General features: G+C 45.9%; 1 protein-coding gene across 2 annotated transcripts in view; it reads left to right on the top strand.

Annotated features, from left to right (window-relative positions):
* LOC145342107 (T-cell-specific guanine nucleotide triphosphate-binding protein 2-like) overlaps positions 1-18075 on the top strand; it is a 70309-nt gene extending 52234 nt beyond the window's left edge. Inside the window, exons 1-2 of one of the 2 annotated variants that reach the window (XM_080187325.1) lie at positions 2205-2371; positions 17366-18075. In XM_080187325.1, the coding sequence (XP_080043451.1) occupies positions 2352-2371; positions 17366-18071 (726 nt within the window). In that variant the 5' untranslated portion in view covers positions 2205-2351 and the 3' untranslated portion in view covers positions 18072-18075. Of the gene's footprint in view, positions 1-2204; positions 2372-17365 lie in introns of those variants that run through there. The other variant, XM_080187326.1, reaches the window with a different exon arrangement.
* Positions 18076-18887: the final 812 nt, after the last annotated feature.

Genomic DNA, 18887 nt, shown 5'->3' with positions numbered 1-18887 from the left:
TAGGCTTAGGAGTGTCATTTTTAAAAGAAATTGACTCTGATTAAAGTTTTAAGCAGTGACTCCAAGAAGGAAGTAGAAGCAGCAAGGTGGAGAGGTTATGGAATTCCAGGGTTTAGGATCTAGCCAACTGAAGGCAGGGTGAAAGAATAAAAATTGGGGATGCCCAAGAGGATAGAATTAAATAAGCATATATATTTTGCAGGATTATGGAGTAGAAGGAGATCACCACCTAGGGAGGCTGAAAGCAGGGAGGAGAATTTTAAAATCGATACTATTACCAGAAGCCAGGGTGGGTCAGCAAGTTCAAGCTGAAAGGGGAAGGGGACTTGGTGTGAGAGGACATTGGCATCAGAGCTTTGGATGATTTTAATTTACAACACATGAGGCCAGCTAGGAGTCACTAAGTAGAGAAGTAATAAGATCAAATAAACTCTTTAGTGTCAGAAAAGCAAAGGCAGGAATGAAGTCGAGCAACAACACAGAGGTGGAAATAGGATGTCCCAACGATTTCATAGATCTGTTATTGAAAACTCATCTTGAAAAGCTATACGCCAGAATTCTACCACCTCACTCATCACAGAACTGGAGCAGGTGAGAAGCGGACAATGGAAATGTCCGTTGACCTTGGACAGGAATTTCAGGTCTTGCTCAAGTGGGGTGGCACAATGCTTAGCACTGCTGTCTCACAGCGCCAGGGACCCGGGTTCAATTCCAGCTTGGGCACTGTCTGTGTGGAGTTTTCATGTTCTCCCCATGTCTGTGTGGGTTTCCTCTGGGTGCTCCGGTATCCTCCCACTGTCCAAAGATGTGTAGGTTAACTGAATTGGCCATGCTAAATTGCCCTTTAGTGTCAGGGGGACTAGCTAGGTTAAATGCATATTGTTATGAGGATAGGATCTGGGTGGGATTATGGTCAGCGCAGACTCAAATGGGCTGAATGGCCTCCTTCTGCTCTGCAGCAATCTATGATCCCACCATTGTGAGTAGTCTTGTTTGGTCTCAGCCAGTTGTCATGGGGAGTGATGGAGTCATTCATTCAGGAACAGAGTTTGAAGTGGAGACTGAAGTCGATGGTTTCTGTCTTCTCAATATTTAAATGGAGATTTCTGCTCAGCCAGGACTGGATGTCAGATAAATAGTTTGATCATTTAAAATGGCATTGGATCTGAGAGGCAATGTTGAGGTTGATGCTAATATTGTCAGTGTGAAACTAACAATCTGATTTTGGATAATGTAACTGAGGGGCAGTATGTAGATGAGAATGAGAAGGGGTTGAGGATCGATTCTTGAGAAACAGCAGATGTAATGGTCCAGGAGAAGGAAGAGAAGCCATTGCATATGACTGTGTGGCTACCGTGGAATTAAGTGTGGAAACATGTACAATCAGCCATACCCAAGCTCGATAATAGGGAGAGAAGAGAGAGAACCATTAATAATGTCAACTAACATCGGAAGCAGAATGGAAAGTTGGGTGGTCAGCAGTTTGGTGGCAACAACAGGAGGTGTTTCTCATTGACAGGCTGAGCACAAAAAGGCTTCCTATAGAAGGAAAACGAGGCAACAATGTGCATTCTGGACCAGAGAGGGATGTTTAACCTAATGGGTGAGAAGAAGGATGAGAAGTGACAGGTGCAGCTGATCACATGGTCTCAATCTTAGTGATACAAAAGTCCATGAGCTCTGCACATGTCTGTTACTACACGCCTACCCAGCAGTGTGACCTCGCTGGGATTTCTCACTGAATTATGATGTTTTTGGTCTGTGAGGGAAGGTGTCACACAAAAGTTATGGCCCAGTCTCTGTGGATGTGGCCCTGGGAATAAGGGCATCCATCAGTTAGGAACTCAAATGCTTCAAGAATTTTAGTTTCCTCGTGATGGAGCTAAGGTAAGATAGTTATGAGAGTTGAACTATGATTTGAACTGAATCAGACACAAACCCAGATTTTCCATTTCCACTCAGCTTGCTCTCCCTGTGATCCACATCAGGTGCTGCCCCCCTGAGATATTGAGGGGGAAGTACAACATTTTTCACATCCCATTCCTTCCCTCAGTCTGACTTTGTGAAGATGGAAAAAGCTCCATTAGGGATTTTCCAGCTTGTTACTCCTGTTCACAACTTGATTAAGGATGATCCCTCAAACTAGTTCTGTTCTTTATTTGATGGTAAATAAAGTACTGCCACTCACACTCTCTACTTTTCTCTCAAAGGGGAAAACCCAAGTCAACCAAAAACAAAGAAGTGACACTGGGGAGGAGCCACAAGCCTCTGTCCTCTCGCCCTTTCTGAGGTGGAAGCTCTGGAATCACTGGGCACTCACACGGGGAAAACAGTGAGAAACAGAAAAACAGATGGGACAAGCCAGCTCCAGGTTTGTCAAAAAGCTTTTCATATTGTGTCTCTTCAATTCTAACACAACCTGTCATTGCAATACTTTGCCATTGCTCAGTGTCAGCACTTGTAACAAGATTGTCCTAAACAATTCTATAGCTCACGTACCTCCATTAACCTTTCCTCTTCTTCAGCCTTCAACAGAGGAGGAGGAGCCTCAAGAACCAGGGCCATCAGTTTGGGCTTCAGCAAACCCTCATTTCATCAAGCCCATCAATATGTCTGCATCTTACTTATGTCAGTCGAGAGATGTCTGCTCAGGAGGGCACTGTCAAACTGTGGGGGGACTTCATTATTCACAGGCTGAGAAATAATTTGGGTGGTAGGTGAGGGGCAGTGGTTAATGTCTGAAAGATCAGGAAATATTTACTCTCTATTTACAGATCACAAGGATCTCAGAGAGCACCAGCTAAATGTTAGGAGTTTAAACACATCCAGTCAGGAAAGATAATGTCCAGTATTTGCATCATATGATGGACAGCAGGTGGGGCCTGAGACTAGTAATGCTGATTGGCTGTTGCAGGTAAGATTTGCATAGGTGCAGTCAATGTTCCAGAAGATACCCTCTGTCTTTAAGTGAAGGCAAGGGTCCAGCTGAGGGCATCAGAGCAGCAATGCTGACTGGTGCTGCAGGCAAGATTTGCATAGACAGTCACTGTTACTAGAAGGTGGACCTCTGGAAGGCACCCTCCATTGTCAAGTAACTATGAGTCTCCAGATTAGGGTAGCAGATTAATGATGTTGATTGGCTGTTGGTGGGTAGTAGTTGCAATCATGGTTATTGGATGACGTACTTCCTTTTGCTCTTGTATCAGGCTGTTGATCTGTTTTTCAGTTGTGAACTGCTACTTCTGCAGTCTGTATACCATAGTCTCCTTTTTCCTGAGTCTTCTGGCACAGCCTTTGTGGTGCCTTCTTTAGATTGTTGTGTGCCTCTGTGAGATGTTGCCCTCAGGATTGTGTTGTTGCTGCAATCACCCTTGTGTTTCAGGTCTTGTTGCTGGAATGCAACTTTTAAACTTCCTCATTGATGCTGTTGCTCCTGCAAATTTTCAAAAGAATTCTCACCGTGTAAGAATTCAAATTTAGCCTTCAGGATTGGTTTGTTATGCAATGTCAAGTGATGGTAATTCTTCTTGCTGTTGGTATGTTCACTTGGCTTCAGATGCTGCTGCACATTGTAGAATTTTGGAGGAATATTGGTGTTCCAAACTGCACTCTGAACAACTCCAACTCTTTTCATTCAGTCATGTGGATCAAATCCCATCCAAACATCCTTCATGAATTTCTGGGCTGGCTCCTTTTTCTCCTGTTGTTGCCATTGTTTATGATCAGCAATCTTTTTATCCTTGTTGACTTTTAATGCATGAAGGAACTCAGCAGCTCCTTTTCCAAATGGAATATTCTTTTGATTGAACTTGAGGATTTCCTTACGGTAAGGAGTTTCGAGGTGCGCCTTGATTTCTTGTTGCTCTGTGGTTATGAGTTTACAAAGCGAGCACATAAACACATTCCGGTTATCCTCACTACATCTTTCAGTATATTTTTGACCTTCATTTTGTTCAAGCATTCATATGCATCTCCCATATAAGTCTTAATTCCTTTGCGCCTGCATCCTGAACCATATTTGTTACTGTATGCTCTGCCTTTGTTGCCGTGGTCCCAGCACTGCTAACCTGAGCCTTGGCCACGGCTGCTACTTCAGGCTTTTGGTTGGGCTTGCTTTGGGCTCCGACATGAGATTCACCTTGGCCCAGTTTAGCCTGATTCTTTCCAGTTACCCTTAATGATGTGCAGGAACTGTGATCTATCCATTCAGCTGAACATTTACAACCCCACAACGGATCACTGCCCCTGTATACGCTTTGAGTATTATCTTTGAGGGTTTCAAGGCAGCATGTAATAGTTTCTTTTGGTAAGCGGTTCTCAATACCAAGAAAACAGTGACTCTGGTGACCATCTCCACTTTTACCAGTTGATCATTCAGTAAGGTAATGGCCCACTAACGGCAGGGTGCACTGTTAATTGACCATACGTTCAATAATGTCTCATCATCTGAGTGTGACTCTGGCCCTTTTCACTCCCTTTTCATATCACATGGCTCCTCTCCCCTCTATTTGGTTTTCCATTTGATTCATTTGGATCATGTTTCTTATAATCGTTGTTGGAAACTTGTTTCTTTCTCCAAACATGTATGTTCAATGTTCCCCTTTTAGCCACAATGCCAGCACTTTGCACCTTTACTCCAGCAATCTGCTGCTGTGTGCCCAGTTTTTGCAATTGATAGAAATTTCAAATCTGTGTCTGTGCTCAGGTTTCAGCTGGTACCTTATGGACTTCAATGTTTGAGCTTAATTAGCTGCTCGTTCCATGGAGAGCATAAAGCCTTCTTTAGGTCCAAGTTGCTTCTGTTAACAGGCTTTTCTAGATGCTTTGCTTCTTAATCCACACAATAGCCTGTCTCTAATGGTGTCATTCAAGACATCTCCAAGTTCACAGAATTCAGCTAATTTCTTCAAAGTAACTACACATATTGTGATTGAACCCCTTTCTTGCTGGTTACATTGATGGATTCTGAACCTATTGGCGATGACCCAGGAAAGAAATGGCTCTGTAACATCTCCACAATCTCACTGTAAGTTTTGAGCCTGGTTTTTCCAGTTGTACCAAACTACTTTATCTATAATCTCAGAGTAAAGGCACCTCTGATAGTAACAACTACAATATGGTTGAATTTTACATCGAGTTTGAAAGGGAGAAGAGTGGGTTTAAGACTAGTATTTTGAACTTAAGTAAGGTCAAATGTGTGGGCATGAAAGTTGAACTAGCTGAAGTTAACTGCGATCCTAAGCTGGGGGTAATCAATAGAGAAGGAGTGGCAGACAGTTAAAGGACATTCATAGAACATAGAACACTACAGCACAAACAGGCCCTTCGGCCCACGAGTTGCGCTGATCACATCAACACCTACCAATCTATAGACCTATCTATAACCCCCAATCCCATTAAACCCCATGTACTCATCCAGAAGTCTTTTAAAAGACCCCAGCGAGTTTGCCTCCACCACCACTGACGGCAGCCGATTCCATTCACTCACCACCCTCTGAGTGAAAAACTTACCCCTAACATCACTTCTGTACTTTCCTCCCCGCACCTTAAATCTGTGTCCTCTCATAGCGACCATTTCAACCCGGGGAAATAGCCTCTGAGAATCCACCCTATCTATTTCTCTCAACATTTTATAAACTTCTATCAGGTCGCCTCTCAACCTTCATCTCTCCAGGGAAAAGAGTCCCAGCTCCCTCAACCTAACTTCATAAGGCATGCCTCCCAATCCAGGCAACATCCTTGTAAATCTCCTCTGTACCCTTTCAATAGCTTCTACGTCTTTCCTATAGTGAGGCGACCAGAACTGCGCACAGTACTCCAAATGAGGCCTGAGAAGGGTCTTATAAAGTTGCAGCATTATCTCCCGACTCCTAAACTCAATCCCTCGATTAATGAAGGCCAGTACACCATACGCCTTCTTGACCACATCCTCCACCTGCGAGGGCGATTTAAGAGTCCTGTGGACCCGGACCCCAAGATCCTTCTTCTCTTCAACACTACTAAGACTCCTGCCCTTGATAGTGTACTTGTTCATCCTGTTGGCTCTGCCAAAATGGATGACTACACATTTATCCGCGTTGAAGTCCATCTGCCACTTTTCCGCCCAGTCCTGCATCCTATTTATGTCCTGCTGCAACTTTTGACATCCTTCCAGACCATCCACAACACCACCGACCTTTGTGTCATCAGCGAGGGTATTCCAGGGTATTCAGAATAAATATATTCCCACACTGTAATGAAAAATGATCAGAACATAAAGAATGGCAGAGAATGACTAAAAGGTCACTCAAGAGAAAGGAATTGGAGAATGAAAAGAAGCTAGCTAGAAATGTAAAAGTGAAAAGCAAGAGTTTCTGCAGGTATTTAAACAGGAAAAGAGAAGTAAAGTTAGTGTGGATCCTCGAGAGAGTGAGAATAGGGAGTTAATATTGGATAATGAGGAGTAATAATAGGTGGAGGAAATGAACAGATATTTTGCTTTTGTCTCCACTATAGAGAATACAAGAGACATTCCAGTAATAGCTGTAAATCATGAGGTAGAAGGGAGATTCCCTCGGGAAGCATTACTGCGCAAACTGATGGAGATGCAGGCTGTCAAATATTGCGATCCTGATGGACTTCCTCCTGTTACATGAGAACATAAGAAATAGGAGCAGGAGTAGGCCATCCAGCCCTTCGAGCCTGCCCCGCCATTCAATAAGATCATGGCTGATCTGTCGTGGCTCAGTTCCACATTCCCGCCCTCTCCCCATAACCCTTAATCCCCTCTCTTATCAAAAACCCATCAACCCGCGTCTTAAAAATATTTAGCGAGGTAGCCTCCACCACTTCAACGGGCAGACAATTCCAGAGATTCATCACCCTTTGAGTGAAGAAGTTCTTCCTCAACTCCATTCTAAACCGCCCCCCCTTTATCTTGAGGCTGTGCCCCCTAGTCCTACTGTCCTTTCTGAGCGGGAAGAGTCTCTCCACCTCTATCCTATCCATCCCATTCATCATCTTATATGTCTCAATGAGATCTCCCCTCATTCTTCTAAACTCTAACGAGTACAAGCCTAGTTTATTCAGCCTCTCCTCATAACTCAACCCCCTCAACTCCGGTATCAGCCAAGTAAACCTCCTCTGCACTCCCTCCAAGGCCAAAATATCCTTGCGTAAGTGCGGCGCCCAACACTGCACACAGTTCTCTAGCTGCGGCCTCACCAATGCCCTATACAGCCGCAGCAAGACCTCCCTACTTTTATATTCAATCCCCCTCGCTATGAAGGCCAGCATCCCATTTGCCTTCCTGACCACCTGCTGCACCTGCAAGCTGGGTTTTTGCGACTCATGCACAAGGACCCCGAGGTCCCTCTGCACCGTTGCCTGCTGCAGTTTTTCTCCACGGAAGTAATAATCCTTCCTACCATTATTCCTACCAAGGTGTACCACCTCGCACTTGCCAACATTAAATTCCATTTGCCAGTTCCTGGCCCATTCGCCCAGCCTATCTAGATCCTTCTGCAGACTCTCCACACCCTCCGCGCAATTTGCCGTTCCACCAATCTTGGTGTCATCAGCAAATTTCGACACCATACACTCGGTTCCCTCCTCCAGATCATCTATATAAATGGTAAATAGCTGAGGCCCCAGCACCGACCCCTGAGGCACTCCACTAGTCACCAATCGCCAATCCGAAAAGTACCCATTGACCCCCACTCTCTGCCTCCTATTTGACAACCAGTCCTCTATCCACGCTAACACCCTACCCCCAACTCCATGTCCCCTGACCTTCTGCAATAACCTCTTGTGAGGTACCTTGTCAAACGCCTCCTGAAAATCAAGAAAGACCACATCCACCGGCTCTCCTCTATCCACCGCCCGAGACATATCCTCATAGAACTCCAGTAAATATGTCAGACACGACTTCCCCTTAACGAAACCGTGCTGCGTCTGCTCAATCAAGCAATTCCCCTCAAGATGTTGTTCGTCCATCATCATCGAAGAGGGTGTCGACACCATGAGTCATTTTGAGGCTGGTTGCGGTGTGTCCGAAGATGACAGATCAGGCCAATTCAGGCACAGAATGTCCTGGCACATTTTGGACAGACTTGTGTAGACACTGTAGTTGTTGTGCTGGTGGCTGTGGACTTGCGCAGCTCGCGTGTAAGTTGTGCTTCAGCAATACATCTTGCTTCGTGAGTTTGACAGCCGTTGTGGATGAGGCAGCGCCAGGTAGGGTGGTTTTGTGCCAGCGTTTCCCAGGTGGTCGTGTCAATGTCAAATGAGTTCAGGGAGGCCTTGAGTGTGTCTTTTGAAACGTTTCGTCTGCCCTCCATGCGAGCATCTTCCAGCAGAGAGTTCCCCAAAAAGGAGCTGCTTGGGTATGCGCTTGTCTGACATACGGATGACATGACCTGCCCACCAGGTCTGTGCTCTCATCAGCAGCGTGTGGACTGATGGTAGTCTTGCTCGAGAGAGAATTTCAGTATCTGGTACTTTGTCTTGCCATCTGATGCGTAATATTCTGTGAAGACAAGTCATGTCGAAATGATTGAGCTGTCTTGCATGCCTTTTATACACAGTCCACATTTCACAGACATACAGGAGGATAGCGAGTACTGCGGCGCTGTAGACCTTCAGTTTTGTTGCTGGGCTGATTCCTTGACTGTATGGGAATACAGTGGAGCGCAGTCTACCAAAAGCAGAACTTGCCTTTGCTATTCTGCAGTTAACTTCTGTATCAAGAGTCACTGCTTGGGAGAGGGTGCTGCCAAGATAGGTGAACTGGTCTACTGCCTGTAGTTTCTGCCCTTTGTGATTATGGGTTCTGTGTATGGTGCGTGAGGAGCAGGCTGGTGCATGACTTTGGTGGTCTTAATGTTGATGGTGAGTCCAAAGTTGTCACAAGCCGTGGAAAATTTGTCCATACTGACTTGCATCTCTGGCTGTGAGCCAGCATACATGGCGCAGTCATCGGCAAAGACGAAATTTCTCAGAACTGTCTCTTTCACTTTGGGAATAGCTTTAAGTCTCCTCAGGTTGAAAAGCTTCCCATCCACTCTGTACTTGAGGCTGATACCAGCAACACTGTCCTGGAAGGCATCATTCAGCATGGCAGTAAACATCATGCTGAACAGTGTGGGTGCGAGCACACAGCCCAGTTTGATGCCATTGGTGACTGGGAAAGCCTCAGATGATTCTCCACTGTCCAGTACTCTGGTCATACCATCATGGAACTGGCGTACCATCTGAATGAATTTGGGAGGGCAGCCGAACTTTGACATGATCTTCCACAGGTCTTGTCGGCTTACAGTGTCGCAGGCTTTTGCGAGGTCAACAAAGGTTGTCGAGCTCGCGATTCTGCTCCTGACACTTCTCCTGAAGTTGGCGCGCAGCAAAAATCATGTCAGTAGTCCCACGACCTTTGTGGAAGCCACACTGTGACTCTGGAAGCAGGCCCAGCTCCAGATGACTGACCTGACGATTTAGCAGGACTCTTGCGAGGGTTTTTCCTGTGACGGAGAGCAGCGAGATTCCTCGGTGGTTGTCGCATACTTGCCGATTGCCCTTCCTCTTGTAGAGGTGTACGATGGAAGCATCTTTAAGTTCCTGAGGAATGGATCCTTGCTTCCAAAAGGACTGGAAGAACTCAGTGAGCTTCTCGATAAGTGCAGGACCAGCAGCTTTATAGATCTCTGCGGGTATGGCATCTGCCCCTGGGGCTTTGATACTGGATAGCTGGCTGACAGCTTTCGTGACAAGCTACTACTGGTGGGTCATGGTGCTGTTGATATCAACCTGGGGAATCCTGTCTATTGCCTCATCGTTAATAGATGACGGTTGGTTGAGGATGGCTTCAAAGTGTTCAGCCCATCTCTGCAGGACCTGAGCCCTCTCTCTAATGAGAGTTGTACCATCTGTACTCAAGAGGGGGGAACTCCTGACAGACTGAGGTCCATAGAGAGTGTTGAGGGCTTCATAGAACTGTTTCAAGCAGTTTCTGTCAGCATATATCTGTATTTCATCTGCCTTGGGTGCTCAGCCAGACATCTTGCATTTTACGCAGTTTATTCTGGACTGTCCTGCGAGCACTGGTAAAAGCATTTCTCTTGGCAGCTGAAGATGGGTTGTTCTGACAGGCCTGATGAAGATAATGCTTTTCAACAAGTAGAGCCTGTGTCTCCTCATCATTCTCATCAAACCAATCATGCTGCTTGTGGGTGGAGGGCCCGAGCGTCTTCAGCGCAGATGTATGGATAGCATCCCTGAAGCGTTCCCAGTCGTCCTTAGTGCTGCCCGCGAGGTGTAGGTCAGCAAGCTTGATTTGTAAGTCTTCAGCCGGTGCTGAAGCTATGCTGGGGTTCTTTAGCTTGGCCGCATTGATTCTTTTCATAACCTTGCTTCCTTGTGGTCACCTCTTGGGTCTGATGCGGAGCCTCATTTTGGAGACAGTGAGCCTGTGATCTGTCCAGCAGTCAGCACCACACATGGCCTTGGTCACTCTGACATCCTGCCTGTCTTTTCTCCTGACAATGACATAGTCGATAAGATGCCAGTGCTTAGAGTGGGGGTGCATCCAGGAGGTCTTGTTACGGGTAGGCAGACGGAAGGTTGTCTTGGTGATGAGGAGGTCATGTGCTGCACAGCTGTTCAGTAAGAGTAGGCCATTACTGTTACACTTGCCCACTCCATGCCTCCCAATGACTCCCAGCCAGATTACAGAGTCACACCCTACTCTTGCATTGAAATCGCCAAGCGAGATCAGCTTGTCGGTACTGCTCACTGCTGATAGTAGGGCGTCTAGTTCTTTGTAGAACTTGTCTTTCATCTCGTCCAGGTTGTTCATTGTGGGGGCATAGGTGCTGATCAGGGTGACTTGACTTCTGTTCTGTAGCAGAAGCTGTAATGTCATAAGCCGGTGATTCACACCCTTGGGTAGACTAGCAAGTTTCTGAACAAGGTGACTCCTGACGGCGAATCCAACTCCAGCATCACGATGCTCATCGCTGCCGCGACCGCTCCAGAAAAGTGTATCCACTTCCAGTTTCAGTCAACTGACCTACGTTGGCAAGATGAGTTTCAGTCAGGGCTGCAATGTCAATGTTGTATCTTGCAAGCTCTCTGGCAACTAAGGCTGTTCTTCTCTCTGGTCTGTCTGCAAAGAGCAAAGGTCTGTCTGCTGTAGGGTTGTCCAAAAGCGTGCGCACGTTCCAAGTGCCAACGGTGAGCGGTGTCACCTTGTGTTTTATTTTGTTTGTTCGACAGCAAGATGGGATCCCCGCCAGCCGTGGTAAACTGGCCAGGGTGTAGTGAAGCAGGCAATGTTTAGGGCAGCTTTTCTAGCCCCTTCCTCATTCTACAGAGGTGAGCAGTGCGTTCCTGAAGAGGACTACTCAGCCGCCCAGGTAGGCACAGAGTTTCACTGCTGCTTCAGTCAGCGGAAAACGACCATTAGACCTGAGCCGCCTGCGTGCAGGTCCGTGACTACAGCTCCCAGTGTATCCACGCCTGCTTCATCACTCATCCATCGCCACAGGACTTCAAAGGTTGAACAGGATGATGATGATGATGATGTCTAGACTGGCGCTTGATTTGGATTAAAGTGAGGGAGAGTTGTGCAGCGTCAGCCTCACTCTCTCTTCCCAATTCCCATCTAGATCCAGTGGCAAGACAAGAGTCATAATGGATGGAGGTGGGACTAGGTGCAGTGGATGACTAGGACGTCTTCTGTGTCTTGTCCTGCTCTTCGCGTTCCACGACGCTCGCAGACACTGCCTTCTTGACCGTTGGACCTTCCGTTGGTCTCTTCCGCTCAATCCGCCAGAGTCTGTCTTCACATGCTGGAATAGACATCCCTCTATCTCACCAAGGGTTGAGACCCTTCGGCTACCCTCATCTGGTTTAGCCGGCTTGTCGAGGCTGTTGCCCGGGGTGTGGCTGCTGTCGCATGTAAACAGCTACGGGGAGCCAGAGGTGGGAGCTGAGTGCCAGGTGGGGACAAAGGATGGACAAACTGCCCTGAAAGGACGCGACATGTTCTCCCACCAAAGGTATTACCCCATACACATCCTACATAGGACTTCCTCCTGGGGTCTTAAGGGAGGTGGCTAATGAGATATGAGATGCATTGGTGTTAATTTTCCACAATTCACTAGATTCTGGAAAGGTTCCATCTGCCTGGAAAGTAGCAAATGTAACCTTTCTATTCAAGAGGGGAGGAAGGCAGAAAACTGGTGGTCGGTTAGTTTGGCATCTACACAGGAAAGGTGTTAGAATGATTATTAAAGGGGTTATAACTGGGTACTTAGAAGTAAAATGTGCTGTGGATGAAGAGGAACTGTTGACATATCGTACATGGATTTCCAGAAGATGTTTGATAAAATTGCACATTAATGTTTATTGTGGAAAATAAAAGCTAATGGTGTAGAGGGTAACACATTAGAAGATTGGCTTGCTAACAGGATGTGGAGATGCCGGCATTGGACTGAGGTGGGCACAGTAAGAAGTCTCACAATACCAGTGACTACCTTATTTATGATCTCAGAGTAAAGGCACCTCTGATAGTAACAACTACAATATGAGAACAGGTTTATTTGGAATCACGAAGGAGTAGTGCTCCGAAAGCTCATCAGGTGAGTTGGGGTAGGTTCAAAAACATGGCATGTAGAGACAAAGGCACAATTGCAAAGCAATTACAGATTGAAACGTGAAGAATGATTGGAATGCGTGTCGTGCGTCTTGAAGCCACCTTGGAGAACGCTTACACAAAGATCGGAGGCTGAATGCCCTTTACTGCAGAAGGGAACACTCCTGCCTGGTGATTGTAGTGTCTGTTCACCCGTTGTTATAGCGTTAACATGGTCCCGCTGATGTACCATGCCTTGGAACACACTTTCCTGCAGCGTATGAGATAGGCATTGTTGGCTGAGACACGTGAGTATGTACTGTGTATCTCGTGGATTGTGGTCAACATGTACACAGCATGTAATGGTTGTATCCATGTCGATGATCCGGCACGTCTTGCAGAGGTTGCTGTGTTGAGCTGTGTGGTGTCATGGTCACTCTTCTTCTGAAGGTTGAGTAGATTGCTGTGCACAATGGTCTGTTGGGGGTTAGGCGGTTATTTGAAGCCGCGTAGTGGAGGTAAGGGGATGGCCTTGGCGAGATGTTCGTCGTCATTGATGACATGTTGAAGGCTCGAAAGAAGATGTCATAGTCTCCCCACTCCAGGGAAATACTGGACGATCAACATTGGTCATGTTCTGTGTTTGTCTTCTGAGAAGGTCGGTATGGTTTATTTCTGTGGCGCATCGGAACTGGCAATCGATGAGTGCCATATTCTGTTCTTCCGAGGGTGTCTGTTGCATTCCTCCTAATCTAAGCAGATCCTGTTTGAATGGAGGGCTTGTACATAGGGGATGGCTTCTTTAACATATTTGGGGTGGAAGCTGGTGGTAGAATGAAATGCTGAGGTGAATGCCCTTGATGGAAATGCATGTGTCTGAGAATCCAATTGATTCTGGAGAGTAGTTCATGGTGAGTCTGATGGTAGGATGGAACTTGTTGATGTCATCACATAACCATTTCATGATTCTTCGCCATGAGTCCAATGGAAAAAAATGCCGGTGATGTATCTGGTGTATAGCATCGGTTGAGGTCCTGTGTGGTGAAGAGATCTTGCTCGAACTTGTGTATTAAGATGTTGGCATGTTGAAGGGCGAATTTGGTCCCATGGCTGTTCTGTAGGTCTGGATGAAGAACTGGTTGTTGAAGGTGAAGACGTTGTGGTCCAGGATGAAGCAGATGAGTTGTAAAATTGCTCCTGGCAGTTGTCGGTGTTGAGTACTGAGGGTGTTGCAGCAATGCTGTTGTTTGGGGGATGCTGGTGTAGATTGCTGAGACATCCATTGTGATGAGGATTGTTGCTGGTTCAACTACTCCATAGGTGCTGAGTTTCTGTAAGAAATTCATAGTGTCGCAACAGAATCTGGGGTTTCTTGTACGATGGGTTTCAGGATATTTGACGCAGCCAGAGAGGTTCTCTGATCGGGTGCTGTTGCCTGATACAATGGGATGGTTGGGTGTGTTGCCTTGTGTATCTTCAGGAGGCAGTGGAGGATCTCCAACACGGGCAGTATGTGGGATGAGAGCACGTAGGGTGCTCTGAATGTTTGGATCAAAGGTCTTGTCAATCTGTTGAGCTGACGGGTGTGTTCTTTAGTCAGATTTGTGTCTGTGCTGTTCCTGGTTGTTCAGTTGTTGGTACACTCCTTTTGCAGTAGTCCGTTCTCTTCAGCATGACAATGGCTCCTCCTTTGCTGGTACGATGATCATGTTGCGATTGGTCTTGACAGCGCGGATGGCGTTGCATTGTGCTTGGGTGATGTTCGGGGCTATCTTGTGAGCACAGCTGATGAACAAAGAACACCCCAGCACGGGAAACAGGCCCAACGAGCCCGTGCCGCCATTTTAACAAAGCATTTTCTTACACCTAACTTGCCCGTGTGTATGCGAATGGTAGCCCTATTGTAACCAGATTTAGGGGAGAATAGTGTAGGGTCAATTTGGTACACCAATCAGCCTAAGAGCAATCTTTGGGGTGTGGGAAGAAACCGGAGCACCTGGAGGAAACCCACGCAACCACAGGGAGATTGTGCAAACTCCCACAGACACTGGCCCAAATCCATGTATCTGCACAGCTAGCAGTGATGGTCACTGAGCTGTTGTGGCACCCTGATGAGGCTGGCATTGGTGCATCTCCTGACTACTTGCCTTCAAACAACCACCAAACTCAAATAGACCATTGTATGCAGCAAACTACCCAGCCTACAGGAGCACAGCGACACCACACAACCCTGCCACAGCAACCTCTGCAAGACATGCTGGATCATTGACATGGACAGCACCATCACATGTGACCGCGTCACCCAACAGGTACACGATGCATAATCATTTGACTCGGCCAATGTTGTCAACCTCGTACACTGCAGGAAAGGATGTCCTGAGGTGTAATACATCGGTGAGACCATGCAGACACTATGGCAATGGATGAACGGACACCGTGCAGCAATTGCTAGGCAGGAGCGTTCCCTTCCAGTCAGGGAATACTTCAGTCAAGGGCATTCAGCTTCCGATGTTTGGGTAAGCATTCTCCAAGGTGGCCTCCAAGACACGTGACAATGCAGAATCCCTGAGCAGAAACTGATAGCCAAGCTCCGCACGCATGAGGACAGCCTCTTGGGTTTATATCTCTACGTGTAACCCCCACCATACTGCCTGGGTTTGCAAGATCCTACTAACTGTCCTGCCTTGTGACAATTTAACCTGTGCTTATCCCTCTCTCCATGCACACTGTTTGTACATTTAAAACCTTGATTACCATAAAAACTCATATTCCAATCTGTAATTATCTTGCAATTGTGTCTTTGCTTCTATATTGCCATGTTTGTGAACCTGCCTCCACTCACTTGATGCAGTAGCAGCACTCTGAAAGTTCTTGATTTCAAATAAACCTGTTGGAGTTGAACCTGGTGTTGTGAGACTTCCTACTGTGCCCACCCCAGTCCAACGCCGGTGTCTGCACACCTTTTATTATGAGAGAAATTGAACCTAAAGGAAAGGATGCTATGCTTCAGGTGTACAGGGCATTCGTGAGTTCACATCTCAAATACTACCTGCGGTTTTGCTCTCCTTATTTAAGGCACAATGTAAATATGTTGGAGGAGGTTTATAAAGGTTTCCTAGATTGATATCTGGAATGAGTGCGTTATCTTATGAGGAACAGTTGAACAAACTGGGCTTGTTTCTACTGGGGTTCAGACGAATGAAGGCATAGCTTAATTGAAGAATAAAAGATCCTGAACAAGGTGGACACTGAACTATATCTTTCTTGTTAAAGATAATTTATTAGTGTCACAATAGGCTTATACTGCAATGACGTTATTGTGAAAATCCCCTAGTCGCCACACTCTCGTGCCTGTTTGGGTGCACTGATGGAGTATTTGACATGGCCAATGCACCTAACCATTGTCTTATGGACTGTGGAAGTAACTGGAGCACCCAGAGGAAACTCACGCAGACACCGGGACAATATGCAGACTCTGCACAGTGACCCAAGCCGGGAATCGAACCAGGTTCCTGATGCTGTGAGGCAGGATTGCTAACCACTGTACCACCTCGCTGCCATCTGTGTGACTGAGTCCAGAACTAGGGGTCACTCTCTTAAAATTAGAGGTTACTGTTACATGTCAGAGATGTGACTTTGGAGCTCCCTGTCTCAGAAGGCAGTGGAAGCAGGATCACTGAATATTTTAAAGGCCGAGCTAAATAGGTTTTTTAAAAGGGTCAATGGACTCAACATTAACAGTGTTTCTCTTTCCACAGATGCTGCCAGACCTCCTGATTCATCCAGCTTTTTCTGTTTTTATTTCAGATTTCCAGCAACTGCAGTATTTTGATTTTAGTTAGCTTGCTATTAGGAAAGGATACAAAGATTACTGGGGACAGATGGAATGTAGAATCGGAAACACAGACAGATCAACCATGATTTTATTGAATAACGGAGAAGCCTAAAAGGGGCTGAATGGCCTACTTCTATTCATATTTCATATGTTTGTATGTTCAAGAGTAGTATGCATCCTGTGTTTGCTGGAGCTTGTCAGCTTGACATCTATCTGGTGTAGTGAACATTACACCCCCTCTGCCAGATCTATTGGTTCATTGAACCCTTTTAATGGCACTGGATCCAGATTGTATTTAATCCACTTCTTCCACTGATGATGGCATTGATGTGGATCCAGGCCTCTAATTTCAGCTGGTAACCTCCGCCTTCCCATGCAACTGCCAGATTGGCATTAGTGAAGTGAGGGCCTAACCTATACTAGGTACCAGGCCAGTGTCTCCCCTGACTCATCTCACTTCCCTCTGTTGCTGTCTGAGGTTTTGACACAAACCACAGATCTCTCCCTGCGGACAACCGGCAGCCTTGATGACGGTTGCTATAAGGATATCTAAATCAGTCTCACACTTCACATGGCCCACGTACAATCCCACTGCCCCTATCTCGAATTGGGTAGGGAACCCATTTTGATAAGTGAGCCCCCTCCAGCCCTCAAGTCACTCCCTGCATGGTGAAAGTTTAGCTGCATTTGCTGGCCCTGTTATACAGATCCCAGACCCCCAGCAGAGGATTCAATACTGTTTTGGATTTCTAAACACCTCATGTTCCAATGCAAAAAATCCATAGAAAGTCATTGAGAAACGTATAAGTTTAATGAATGACTGAGGTCAATCACTCTCCATAAAATCTAGTCCAATGTGCGACATAATTGTAATTCTTTCTTTTAATCCATTGCAAAACATATTATAAAATGGTTTCTTTCAGTCAGCAGCTGGTTCCGTCTTCCTATTCTGGTCTGGAAGAGCTCAAATCTAATGATGGAAAGGGTCGGGTGATTAATCCACTGATACAGAAGAAGTTAGATGATCTGGATAATACAGAGCTTAACATCGCAGTGACAGGAGAATCAGGTGCAGGGAAATCCACCTTTATCAATGCACTGAGGGGACTTCAGAATGGTGATGAGGGAGCAGCTGAAACTGGAACTACAGAAACTACAATGGAGCCAATCGGATACAAACATTCCAACCTGCCGAATGTTCGTTTCTGGGACCTGCCGGGAATTGGAACGACAAAATTCCCAGCGGATAAATATCTCAGAGAAATGGAATTTGAAAGATACAATTTCTTCATCATTATTTCACACTGTCGATTCAGAGAAAATGATGAAAAACTTGCCAAAGAGATTAAACGACTGGGGAAGAAATTCTATTTTGTTCGATCTAAAATCGATAATGATCTCAAATTGATGAAAACGCATTGGAGGAAAATGAATGAAGAGGAAGAACTGGAAAAGATCAGGAATGACTGTGTCAGCAAGTTGGAAGAGGCAGGAATTCCATCTCCCTGTGTTTTCCTGATATCAAACTTTGATCTGAATCTGTATGATTTTGTTAAATTGAAAATGAGCATTAGAATAGGCCGTTCATCCCTTGGAGGCTGTTTCCCTTTTCAATTGGATCATGATTGATCAGTATTCTGACCAGTTGCCTTAGTTCTGTCACCTTGAAAAACTAACACTCTGCTTGCAGAGAGCAAAGCTTTATGAGGTTCTGTGACTGAGATTAATATTATTTATGCTGAAAGGTGACTTCATAAATCCTTGGGACTGCCCTTTGTTAAATCGGTCTTTAAAGTTTAATTTACACTGTAATTAATTTCACAGTCTCCATGGATAGCAATTTTCCTGTTAATTTATACTAAGTTTGGTTTTGATTGTTTTTAAAAGCGTCAGGTTGTGTTGAAAGTTCTGTTCTTTCATTGGTCTCTGCCGTTGGGGTCGTAGCATGAAACATGTTCCTTCTCCAATTCCACTCCACTCACTCTTTATGCACTCCTTCTGTTCCACTCATATTCTCCTCAATACTGCCACTGTCCAACTCCAAACACTTTGTTATCCATCCTGCTCTGCCGTTCCCAAAAATTCTCCTGCTCCTGATGCCCACACCTCTGTCCTCCTCGACATCACCCTTAATTCCAATTGAGTAACTCCCACTATGCAAATCCACACTCTACTCAGGTTTGCCTACGGTGCCACTTCACACCCCTTTCAATAGCTCCCAAAGTCCAATTCCTCAATCCTCAGGAATTCTTCTACATTCCCACTGCACACTTTCCTCAGATATTACAATCTCACTCCACTCTGGCTCTGAGCCTCTCAGTTACATTAGAGTCCCACTCAACATATGACCTACAGTTTGTCACTGTTTGGAAATCAGCCAGCATTGTTGTGGTTGCTATGAAGTGTTCAGTTCAGGAACCTGCTAATTACTGACCAGCTGCTCTT

Source organism: Carcharhinus amblyrhynchos, chromosome 4 (assembly GCF_965287045.1).
Source record: "Carcharhinus amblyrhynchos chromosome 4, sCarAmb.v2.hapA, whole genome shotgun sequence".
NCBI classification, from domain to species: domain Eukaryota; kingdom Metazoa; phylum Chordata; class Chondrichthyes; order Carcharhiniformes; family Carcharhinidae; genus Carcharhinus; species Carcharhinus amblyrhynchos.
Note: the sequence above shows the minus strand (reverse complement) of the source record. Positions and strands in the feature narration are given on the sequence as shown.